At 44.7% G+C, this 12,500-nt stretch overlaps 1 protein-coding gene across 1 annotated transcript in view; it reads left to right on the top strand.

The window, feature by feature from the left end:
* Window positions 1–5,294, top strand: part of hbegfa (heparin-binding EGF-like growth factor a) — a 6,046-nt gene extending 752 nt beyond the window's left edge. Inside the window, exons 2-6 of the mRNA XM_084331632.1 lie at window positions 247–489; window positions 659–851; window positions 1,611–1,775; window positions 2,444–2,531; window positions 4,030–5,294. Coding sequence (XP_084187758.1) covers window positions 247–489; window positions 659–851; window positions 1,611–1,775; window positions 2,444–2,516 — 674 coding nt within the window. The 3' untranslated portion in view covers window positions 2,517–2,531; window positions 4,030–5,294. The remainder of the gene's footprint in view (window positions 1–246; window positions 490–658; window positions 852–1,610; window positions 1,776–2,443; window positions 2,532–4,029) is intronic.
* The last annotated feature ends 7,206 nt before the right edge of the window (window positions 5,295–12,500 follow it).

The raw sequence follows: 12,500 nt of genomic DNA, 5'->3' as shown, positions 1-12,500 counted from the left end.
TCAACTTGCCCGAGTCGCTCCACCCACCTCACATATATCTGCTTTATAGAATATGCCTATTTTATATTATTATAAACTACTACGGAGTCGGTCGCAGTCAGTCAACCAGCGTCCAGCTGCTAACGGGTCAGACCCTTTAGCTCAGCTGGTAAGTGCGGCCACCTGTGGCTCTGGTGGGGTCCCAGGTTCAAATCCACCCGGTTACATGTGTGATTTTAATATTTGTATCCTTTCTTCCCCTCCCAGTCGCGTCTCGGTTGACAAGTGGAGCGGCCGTGGACAGGTATGAGACCGAGAGGCGGCAACACACATCTGTGATCAACCTGCTGGAGGTACGGAACGAGAGGAGGGTGGAGGAGGAGGACAGCGCCGGCGGGGTCAGGCCCACGGCGGCCGAGGAAGTAGACGAGGAGTATTACGACTACTACTACGAGGAGGAAGATGAGGAGGATTTGTCCGGGAACTACGACGAGGTGGAGGTACCCATGGGTAGGTCAACAGTACCGGTGGTGGCGAGACCTAGTGTTACAACACTGTTATCGCCAACAGGAGTCGCAATGAGATTATCTGTGACGTTGTTTATGACCTCCTGCTGCTTTCTGGAAAAGGAAACCAGAGAGAATGGATATTCATTATTTTCCTTTCGTTTTTCTTTCAGTCGCCATGTCGAGCAAACCCAAGGACCCGTCTGCCATCCTGAACGCAGAAAGAGAGGAGGGGAAGAGGAGGAGAGGGAAGGGGAAGAGGAAGGGAAGAGGCAAGAAGAGGAATCCATGTCTGAAGAAGTACAAGGACTTCTGTATTCACGGCTCCTGCCAGTACCTCAGAGACCTCCGGGCGCCGTCCTGTGTGTAAGTACCACCTCGCCACCCACCTCGCCACCCATCCATCCATCCATTAGGGGTGGGGGGGGGGGGGGGAAATCGATACGTAGTAGTATCACGATACTTTGCGTGGCGATACTGTATCGATACAGGGACGCCAAGTATCGATATTTAATTATTCATAAAAAAATATATATATATATTTTTTGTTGTTGTTGTATAAGGAAGTTGCATTGTTCATTTCAATACCTGTAATAGTACAGCAGTCCACACACACATGTGCATTCAGTTAAGTTGGAATATGACTGTAATACAAACGGTTCAGTTTGTCAGGTACATGCAACACAGATTACAGTGTTTACATCCGTCTGCTTGAGAAAATACCATGTTCTGCAATAAAAATTATTGAAGTGAGATGAACAGACTGAACTTTATTTTATTAGATAAAACATGTTGACAAAGTTACTCAGGAATACGAATACTCAGCGTATCGCGATGTATTTAGCATCGCGATACTATCGTATCGTGACGCAAGTATGGCGATAGTATCGTATCGTGAGGTCTCTGGCGATTTCCACCCCTACCATCCATCCATCCATCCACCCATCCATCCATCCATCCATCCATCCATCCATCCATCCATCCATCCACCCATCCATCCATAAAGAAAACAAACCGAACAAACATAATTTCTCTCAGTTATCATGTTCTCCTCAGATCATCGCACCTCTTTTCAAAGGTAAAAGAAACGTGACTGAATCCCTCTTGTCTGCTCCCCTCCTGCAGATGTCATCCCAATTACTCGGGGCACCGGTGCCAGTTCGTCACTCTGCCGGTGGGGGCCGGGACCAGGGGCCCAGAGGGTTACAACAGGACCACGGCTCTCGCTGTGGTGGCAGTGGTCCTGTCCTCCCTGTGTCTCACCATCATAGGTCTCCTCCTAGCGCTCAGGTCAGTACAGCACCTCACACACACACACACACACACACACACACACACACTGCAAGAATTATCAAGAGATTTAGCAGATTTTTTTTATAAAAGCGTGTTTTAATAGTCAGTGGAGTGATTCACTGTTTAATAATAATATGTAATTGGCGGCCGGGTGGTGCAGCGGACTAAGCGTCTGTCTACCACCGCAGAGACAGTGGGATCGAATCCAGCTACCGCGGTACCTCCGGCTTGGTCGGCCGTCCATACTAACACAATTGGCAGTGTCAGCGGGTGGGAAGCCGGCGAGGGTGGGTCCTGGTCGTTGTAAAAAACAGCGACTCCTACAGGTTGGTCGGTGGGGCCTGCTCAGCAGGGAAGGATCTGGGGGAGGTAGTGTGATCCTCCCACACGTTACACTCTCCCAGTGAGAGTCCGCGCTGCCAGGTGAAAAGAAGCGGTGGGCTGGGTACACATGTGTCGGAGGAAGCATGTGATAGTCTCCGCCCTCCCGGACCGACGGTAGGGGGTAGAGTGCGCAACGACCAGGAAGGGGATTGGGAATTGGCATAACGACTAACATTGGGGTGGGAGAAAAAAAACGAAAAAGGAGGGGGAAAAAGATAATACATTTTTTTTTTTTATAATAATAAATAATATTTAACGTGTTTTTTGATCTGTTTGAACAGGTTTCACAAGCGAGGAGCGTACGAAGTAGAGAACGAAGAGAAGGAGAAGCTGGGTTTGTCCCCGAACCACTGAAGAGACGAGAGACCGGTGAGTCATGACTCACTTAACAAACACCAACAAATAGTGTCCTTTCCGCGTCTATGCCAAATACAACGCAGTTCGGTTTCCGGGTTCCTCTGATTGGCCACTAAGCCCACGTGACCGCGGCTAGCACGCCCCCTTATCGCCCGCTACCGCGCTGTGAAGCGGAAGAGCCAGCGAGGCGACGCGAGGCGGTGGTTTCAGCAGCAGCGGCCGTCTTCTTCCGAGGCGGCTCGTTCTTATTAATCCCTAATGTCATGTATGTTGTGTATGTCATAAATGTCGATATGAATTGAAAATGGGGGACCCTGATGTAAACAAGACTAAAGTCTTTCTCTGGTCTGCATCCCCTTAACAATTGTGTGTATTGCGCCGTACTGTATTGTACCCATTCTGCAATCTGTTAAATAAAGTTTTCATTCATTCATTTCTCCCCCACTACTCCCAAAAGTAACACTAAATAGATAAAGTACAACAACGCCAGACTCAAGAAACTGTGTTCTTTTTGGCGCAATACACACAATTGTTAAGGGGATGCAGACCAGAGAAAGACGTTAGTCTTGTTTACATCAGGGTCCCCCATTTTCAATTCATATCGACATTTATGACATACAAGACATACATGACATTAGGGATTAATAAGAACGAGCCGCCTCGGAAGAAGACGGCCGCTGCTGCTGAAACCACCGCCTTGCGTCGCCTCGCTGGCTCTTCCGCTTCACAGCGCGGCAGCGGGCGATAAGGGGGGCGTGCTAGCCGCGGTCACGTGGGCTTAGTGGCCAATCAGAGGAAGCCGGAAACCGAACTGCGTTGTATTTGGCATAGACGCGTCCCCTCCCCTCCCCCCTTTTATTGTAAAGGCGCTATATAAATTCAAGCCATTATTATTAGTGTGTTGTTATTATTAGTACTTGTCACTATGTCACACATAACATTATATTAGATTAGATTCAAATGTATTGTCATTGCTCAGCACAAGTACAGTACAATGAAAATAAGTTGGCATCTAACCAGAGTGCAAATGTAACCATGCAACCTGCTCATCGGGAGCAATTAGGGGTTAAATGTCTTGCTCAAGGACACTTCGACACGCTGCCCAGGAGGAGCGGGAATCGAATCGGCAACAGTCTTCTCCTGAGCCACTAAATGTGATATATATATATATATATATAACAAGCTACTGAGTAATTATGCTAAACTGATGTATGTACAGTATAGTTATGCTATACAGTGATACAGGTATAAATAGGTATAGAAGGTTAAATGGATATAAGCTATACTGGCCAGTGGTATAACTAGTATACTGTAAGAGTAGGTAAATACAGATATAGATATAATATATACAGGTATGTGAACAGGAATATATTCTAAGATATATCCAACAGTTGTGGATAAATATATATACAATATATTATCTATCGTACATTATATGTCACAGCGATTTGTTTTTGTTTTGTTGAATGGCTTGACGTTTTACTCATCGCACGCTCCATGTTATTTTCAGGCAAGGATACGGAAATTCTACCTCAAAATAGAAAGGAGAAGTGAAATGCCAAGAAGAAGCGAACGAGAGGGACGAGAGAGATGTACGTGGAGGAGGGAGGGAGCGGAGTGTCCGGCACTCCTAACCCCCCCCAGCTGGAACGAGAGGTGGGGCCGGTCAACATTGGTCATTGGTGCAGCTCTGGACCCCCCAGAGGAACCGAGACTGCCTTGAAACTGGAGTACTGACCGGGCCCAGACAGACGGACTGTCATACGGACGATAAGGGAGAGAGAGAGAGAGAGAGAAGGAGGAACATGTCTGGACTCAGTGCTGCTTCTTGGCTGTGTACAAAACTACCGGGAGTTTTTTGGACCTGAAGGGAAACGTTTTCTCCGCTACCCCCCATACCCCCCCCCCCCCTCTCCCCAACCCATCCCTCCCGCAGCAATGATACCTGGAGTATTTTTTTTCTTTCTCAACAGTCCGCATTTTATATTTCCCCGCACATTGTTGGTCATTTTCTAGTGTACTGTAAACCTTTTTATTTATACAATTCTTCTTTTAATTTATTTATTTATGCAGATTTATAACTGCTTTCGTCCACTCAAAATGCACTGTCAGTTTGTTTAAAAAAGGAAAAAAAGAAAAAGTGATGTTACTGTTTGTGTTTTTATATTTAATTTTAATTATTATATATATTTATTGATGGAACTTAGGAAGGCAAAAAAAAAAAAAATGCGTCCATGCTTCTGGACGTGTAGATATTTCAAAATAAGTGTCTTCTGCGAATCTCTCTTATTTCTGACTTTGGCACTCAGTAGCTGCTGAATAGCACTGTGATTAAGTGATTGATCGATCGATCGACTGATTACCAACTCTGCCCCACTGTCTGCCATTCTGACCTGGTATCATTGGTCTTGTTGTGTCGGGCTACTGTATGTCGATTAATAACAAAACAACCATGCGATCAGCCTCTGTGCTTCTGTATTTGCTATGAGAGGCTTTGAGAGGGAGTCCGATATCGCTCCTTGTGTGTCTCAGGCATCGTAGCGAGCGTTTGGTAGAAACACTTATATTTGTCTTTGTATTGTTGTCTTACCATGGTTAAAGGAGGAGGAGTTCAACTCTCGGTGAATATCACACGCTGAGATCCATGTTAAGCCGTTGATGAAATGTGAATTCAAGTGTTCTGCCTTTTCAAAACAACCTGCTCTGCAGTTTTGAAGTGATTTATAGTTAAAAAAATCGGTCTTGGAAAGAAATAAACCATTTGTTTCCTCAGAATTTGCGATTCCCTTGTCTTGTATGAATCTATCTTTACATAACGCAAACATTCATGTTCAATCATTGACGTTGTTAGTGTTTTCAGTTTTGCTATACAGAGCCTAAACTCAGACTAGTAAGGTCAAGTTTACTTAAGCCAGTTGATTCATTTCCTGACTCTGGACTCCTATTCGAATGAGTCTGGATAATGATAACAAGTCTGTCCTTTACACCCATTCAGGCGCTGTAATTATAGTAAACATAATATTTGCACTTCCCCCCCGCCTCTGACGTCTCTAAGCAACTCCTTTCAACCAAAGCACCTGTATCCTGTGACCTCTGACCTCACGTGGGGTGGGTTCTGTGGTGTGTTGTCTTTAAGTGAGCTACTGTTCTAGATCTTGACTATGGAGGAGAGAGAGAGGGAAACGGTTTTTGGATTGTTTTGAAACAACTGCAGGAAATGTCACTGCAATGTGCACAAGTGCATGTAGATTTAAATGGAGACTACTAGCAGTTCAAATACATGTTGTTATATATATTAGATTAGTATAAACTTAATTAAAATATTGAGTTGACACATGGGAATAGATATCTACTGTACTCTGAGGAAATTAACTGTTAGCTCTGAACACATATGTAACAAGGGAGAACGATTCAGCAACTCTCGGAGGCTGATGGATGTTCTAAAACTTTTTTTTATTGGCATCACTCCATATCTATCTTTATTATATCAATCCATCGGTCTCCAAGAGTCCTCGGTAGAAAAACGGAAGTTGCGACAGATGTTTTTTCCCCCTCTAGTAGCTCTGAATGCATGACCACATCATCCGTCTCACTGACAGATCAATCACACATTGCATCGTGGCTCGGGAGTCAAACCCGCTACACGTATGCCGCCGTGGGAAGCAGATGTGCGGGGCCTACCGCGGGCCGGCGGACACCTGATATCCGACCGCGACGTATCATACCGCCCCCACCGCACGCTTACTCACACGGCTCAACAGATGGCGCGTTCAAAGACGCTCCACCGTAACATCTGAGCCTCTCGGCCCCTCCCGAATACCGCAGAGCTCAGACAGAGACCACATGCAGCAAATTGCAGGATGCAACAATGCTGTCATGTGTAACACACACAGGTTTAATAAGCCAGGGAGAGTCTTGAGGGGCCCACAGCTGGACACAAAGGCAGGCTGAGACCCGACCGAACCTTACTCACCCACTGAAGTCACCTCCTGCACGGATGTTGACAAAGTATAAACGTGTGGGTGTGTGTGTGTGTGTGTGTGTATCCGCATGCATGTGTCTAAGTGGTGGAGTAATGCCTTATGGGCTCAGGAGGTTAACCAACCCTGTACCAGTCAATATCCAGAGCAAAACAGGAGTGTTTACCATGGGTTTCCCAACGCCGTGTGTGGGTTTGATTCCCATACGTTCTATATATACTGATGGAGACGTTCACATGGAGGTAGTTGAAGACAGATGTTCGGTGGACCCGGCGGTGGTGGTGGGGCAGCTGGACCGGCTCCATGATGTGGTTCTCCCCCCGAACACCATCACGTTAAGCAACAGAGAAACACATGCTCAGCATTAACGCAGGAGGCTTTTCTTGTGGACTCTGAACCACGCATACTTGGGTTTGCTGGATTTTATAGCCTCTATACTGCCCCGCATGCCTGGGAAGAAGACCGTTGATGTTCCAGGTGTTTATGGTCCAGTGAACGCCTTCTGTCTTTAAATAAAAAACTACTGAAGTCACTGACCTGTAAATGACATGTAATGTAAACGAGAGGGATTTTCCACGGTGTGTTTGTCGCAGGACTTGTTTGTGCCGCAACATAAGGCTGAATAGAGGTAATGGTGTGTGTGTGTGTGTGTGTGTGTGTGTGTGTGTGTGTGTGTGTGTGTATGTGTGTGTGTGTGTGCGCGCGTGTGTGTTCATGTGTGTGTGTTAATGTGTGTATGTGTTAATGCGTGTGTGTGTGTGTGTGTGTGTGTGTGTACTTGTGTGTGTGTATCAGGAGCTTGTCATGTACAGTGAGTAGTGGGGCCACATAATCCCGGCCTCTCAATGTCAAGTAGCACAGAACACAGAAATAGTGTTGCAGTCATGCTCACATACCTGCTATTCCTGACAGAGAGAGAGGAGAGATGGAGTGAGAGAGGGAGAGAGAGAGAGACAGAGAGGGAGAGAGAGAGGGGGAGAGAGACAGAGAGGGAGAGAGAGATAGATAGAGATGGAGAGAGAGGAGATAGGGATAGAGAGAGGAGAGAGCCAGAGAGAGGAGAGAGAGAGACAGAGCGGGAGAGAGACAGAGCGGGAGAGAGACAGAGAGGAGAGATACAGCTAGAGGAGAGATAGACAGAGAGGGAGAGAGATATAGAGGGAGAAAGAGGAGAGAGAGACAGAGAGGGAGAGAGAGACAGAGAGGGAGAGAGAGAGAGGGAGAGAGAAGAGAGAGGGGGGAGAGAGGGAGAGAGAGACAGAGAGAGGAGAGAGAGAGGGAGAGAGAGAGACAGAGAGAGAGGAGATAGAGAGAAAGAGAGAGAGGGAGAGAGAGAGAAAGTGTCACGTCTCGGGGTATTGAACCCAATATGCAGTACAGAGCAAAGATAGACAGGTCTTGTTCAAACCCAGTCTTGGGTATATTTAATAAATATAGAATGGTCGAGTATTGCAGGAGGGGAACTTCCATAAGAATGACAATATTGCACTCATAACAGTCCTCCTTAAAAAAGACAAAGACCCCAACGAGTGCGGTAGTTATAGACCTTTAAGCCTCCTCGGAACCGATATCAAACTGTACTCTAAGGTATTAGCCATCAGATTACAAAAGCATATGACGTCTTTAGTTCACCCGGACCAAACTGGCTTCATAAGAGGCCGCCTGATCACTGATAACATAAGACGAATACTGCACGTACTATATGCCGACAAGGATGACACCATACCTAAGGCGATGTTGTCCCTGGATGCTATGAAAGCCTTTGACAGGCTGGAATGGTCGTATCTATGGGCAGTATTAGAAAGGATGGGGTTAGGAAAAGGATTCATTGATATGATTAAAGTATTATACAAAGACCCTTCGGCCATGATTACAACAGGCACAATCATCTCCAAAATCTTTCCGGTATCACGCTCTGCCAGACAGGGTTGCCCTCTTAGTCCCGGTCTATTCAATTTATCATTAGAGCCTTTAGCACAATATATAAGACAATCCCAATCCATAGAACCAATCGTAATCAAGGGCACACAACAAAAAATTAGTTTATATGCGGACGACGTAATATTGTTCATGCAAAACCCCAACACCACATTGCCTCATCTGCTCAAGTTGATTGAGAACTTTGGTGATTTATCGGGATTTAAGATAAATTGGCCGAAGTCGGCTTTCCTTCCACTTAACACCCCTGCAAAAAAAGATATAACCCTCCCAGGAGAGATACCGATGGTAAAACATTTTAGATGCTTGGGAGTGGAAATATTCCCCACCATAAGACAAACGGTGAAGCACAATTACACAAAAATCCAAAACAAAATCAAAGACGACCTTGATAGATGGGCAAAACTTAAAAACACAGTACAAGCACGGATATCAATAGTTAAGATGGATGTACTACCTAGAATCAACTTCTTCAGTTCAATGCTACCGTTACCCCCTCCAGAGGGTTACTGGAAAAGATTACACTCCTCCACATACAAATTTATTTGGAATAACATACCACCACGTATAAAAAGATCCACCGCACAGAGAAATAAAGCAGATGGTGGCATGGCATTTCCAGATTTATTCCAATATTTTAAGGCGTACACTCTATATGAATTGAAAATGGGGGACCCTGATGGAAACAAGACAAACGTCTTTCTCAGGTCTGCATCCCCTTAACAATTGTATGTATTGAGCCGTACTGTATTGTACCCATTCTGCAATCTGTTAAACAAAGTTTTCATTCATTCATTCATTCACACATTAAGACCATTGACAACATGGTTTGACCCCCAAGCATTAGTATCCTGGAGAAAATTAGAAGAAAACATAGTAGCCCCACATAGACTGAAGGACATAGCACACACTAAACTACCAATCAAGCACTGTGAACGGAAATTTGGCCCCATAATTACTCATGCGATCCGGATATGGCGTGAATCACAAAAAAAAAATCCTAACCCACACAAATGGCACAATCATACTCCCTTATTCAATAACAATGCACTCTTAATTAAAAAACGACCTATAAGATTCCCTATATGGGAAGAGCAAAGCATACACTCATTAGGGGATGTTTTTAACAAACAGGGTTTTTGTAGTGATAAAGAAATACGCAAAAAATGTAATCTCACCAAGTCCACATGGCTTTTTTACATACAGTTACAGCTATGTTTGAAGTCTCACGGTGTTCCATTAGACATTCCAATTGAACACCACAGATACCACAAATTCTTCTACGAAAGAGAGACATCAAGAGGTTTTGTTTCAGATTTTTATCATCAATTACTAACGTCCTCGTATGAAACCCTCCAACTAGACTCTGTCTGGAGGAGGGATATACCAGACCTGGAAAATGACTTTGATTGGCAAGGAGCCTGGGCAAATGTCCGACTTACATCAAGGAACCCGGATCATCAACAAATCAATCTTAACTATATTCACAGGACATATTTGACTCCTATAAGACTGTGCAGAATGGGGCTTAAACAAGACTCCAAATGCTCCCAATGTACAAATGGGGACGAAGGGACATTTATGCACATGTATTGGGACTGCCCACCAGTTAAGGCATTCTGGAAAGATGTGACCCAACAATTATCAAAACTCGTATCTTGGAATATACCTGTACACCCCTCGGTATTACTATTGAATGATGTTTTTGAGTTTGCAGTGAATCCACAGCTAAAGAGATTGGTTTTATCGGGTATCACAGTAGCTAAAAAGCTGATCGCATCACGCTGGTTTCAACCGGAAAAAATGTGCCGGAAAGTTTGGTTTCTTACATATCTCGATGTGATTTATCAAGAAATATCTACAGCAAGAATTCTGGGTCTCAATGAATCCAAAATGTCAATGTGGTTAGAAGTGGTGGAGAGAATAAAAGCTAGCTTATAATGGTAGTGTCTGGTTAGGTGCGAGGGATAGTGGAGGTACTTCCCAAGGTGGGGTCCGGGAGGGGGGGGTTCGAGCTGGAGCATATGTGTGTAGGTTTTTAGATAACAGGTATTAGGGGTATATCTTATATAAGACAATTAACTAAAATGTGATCTCATTGGATGTGCTCTGACAATTAATGCTTGTATATCTTATCATGTGTTGTCATGTTTGTTTATGTGTTTGTTTAAAAAATTATAAAAAAAATAAAATACAGAATGGTCGAGTATTCAGGCAGGGGTCGATACATGGGGGAGCACTCGTACAGTCCAGGGGCGTGCGCGGGACAGGGTAGTCAGCCAGGCAGGGGTCAGAGCGGGTACAGGGTAGTCAGCCAGGCAGGGATCAAGACGGGTGCAGGTCCTCATACGTTCCGGGAAAGGCCAGGAGAGTTAGTCAGGCAGGCAGGAGTCAGAGCACGTCTTTGTCGGAGCCAGGAAACAGGGTGAAGAGCCAGGCAGGACTGTGGGGAAGGATGAGAACAAGGGTTAGACACGGTCGAAGAACAATGGGCTAGAGAACAATATGAGAGAGAGAGCAGAATAACACTACTAACTGGGAAATACGAAGTTACGATCTGGCAGCCTCATGACATCTGGGGCGGGGTTATATTACTGACGTAATTGGCCCACAGACGTCAATCAGCTGCTCCGCTGACAGCATCACACCTGCATTCTGCACCTGACTTGATGAGAGAGTGAGAGAGCGAGAGAGAGAGAGAGAGAGAGAGAGAGAGAGAGAGAGAGAGAGAGAGAGAGAGAGAGAGAGAGAGAGAGAGAGAGAGAGAGACAGAGAGACAGAGAGACAGAGAGTGAGAGAGGAGAGCGAGAGGGGGAGAGAGGGGGAGAGAGGAGAGAGAGAGAAAGAGAGAGAGACAGAGGGAGAGAGAAGAGAGAAAGAGAGAGAGAGAGAAAGAGAGAGAGAGAAAGAGAGAGATACAGAGAGAGAGAAAGAGAGAGAGACAGAGGGGGAGAGAGGAGAGAGAGAAAGAGAGAGAAAGAGAGAGAGGAGAGAGAAAGAGAGAGATACAGAGAGAGGGGGAGAGAGAGATGAGTTCTCTGTGTTCTGTTTCTCAACGCGCTGGCTGGTAGATCACAACCAGGCTATATAGCACAACGTGATTCCAGAACCTTCCCTGTAGGGTCTGATAAGATGGACAGTTTACCAGGCAGGACAGATTAGGCAGAGAACATGTTTCCTCTGTTGTGCTGAATGTTCCTAGAGAGACTGTGGGTTACTCCCAGAATCCCAGAACTCAGAGGACACTTCCTTGCAGGTTGAACAAAGAGAAGTCCGGTGGTGCCAGGCTTTCCTTGTGTGCCATGGCCCCGTGGGCATCGCATACCAAGACACTATTGTTGTCAATACTCCTGGGCATCGCATACCAAGACACTATTGTTGTCAATACTCCTGGGCATCACATACCAAGACACTATTGTTGTCAATACTCCTGGGCATCACATACCAAGACACTATTGTTGTCAATACTCCTAGGAATCGCATACCAAGACACTATTGTTGTCAATACTCCTGGGAATCGCATACCAAGACACTATTGTTGTCAATACTCCTGGGAATCGCATACCAAGACACTATTGTTGTCAATACTCCTGGGAATCGCATACCAAGACACTATTGTTGTCAATTCTGAAAGTATTCTAAATGGTAAATGGACTGCATTTATATACAGTATAATGGTAAATGGACTGTGTTTATATTATAATGGTAAATTGACTTAATTTATATATAATGGTAAATGGACTGAATGAATGAATGAATGAATGAATGAATGAATGAATGAATGAATGAATGAATGAAAACTTTATTTAACAGATTGCAGAATGGGTACAATACAGTACGGCTCAATACACACAATTGTTAAGGGTCCCCCGAGAGAGAGGATATATATATAGAGAGATGTGTTTATATATAATGGTTAATGGACTGCATTTATATATAATGGTAAATGGACTGCATTTATAAATAATGGTATAAATAATGGTATAAATAATGGTAAATTGACTTAATTTATATATAATGGTAAATGGACTGCATTTGTATATAAAGCTAAATGGACTGCATT

This window comes from Notolepis coatsorum (assembly GCF_963971535.1).
Source record: "Notolepis coatsorum genome assembly, chromosome: 16".
NCBI classification, from domain to species: domain Eukaryota; kingdom Metazoa; phylum Chordata; class Actinopteri; order Aulopiformes; family Paralepididae; genus Notolepis; species Notolepis coatsorum.
This window is presented reverse-complemented; position numbering and strand designations above follow the sequence as displayed.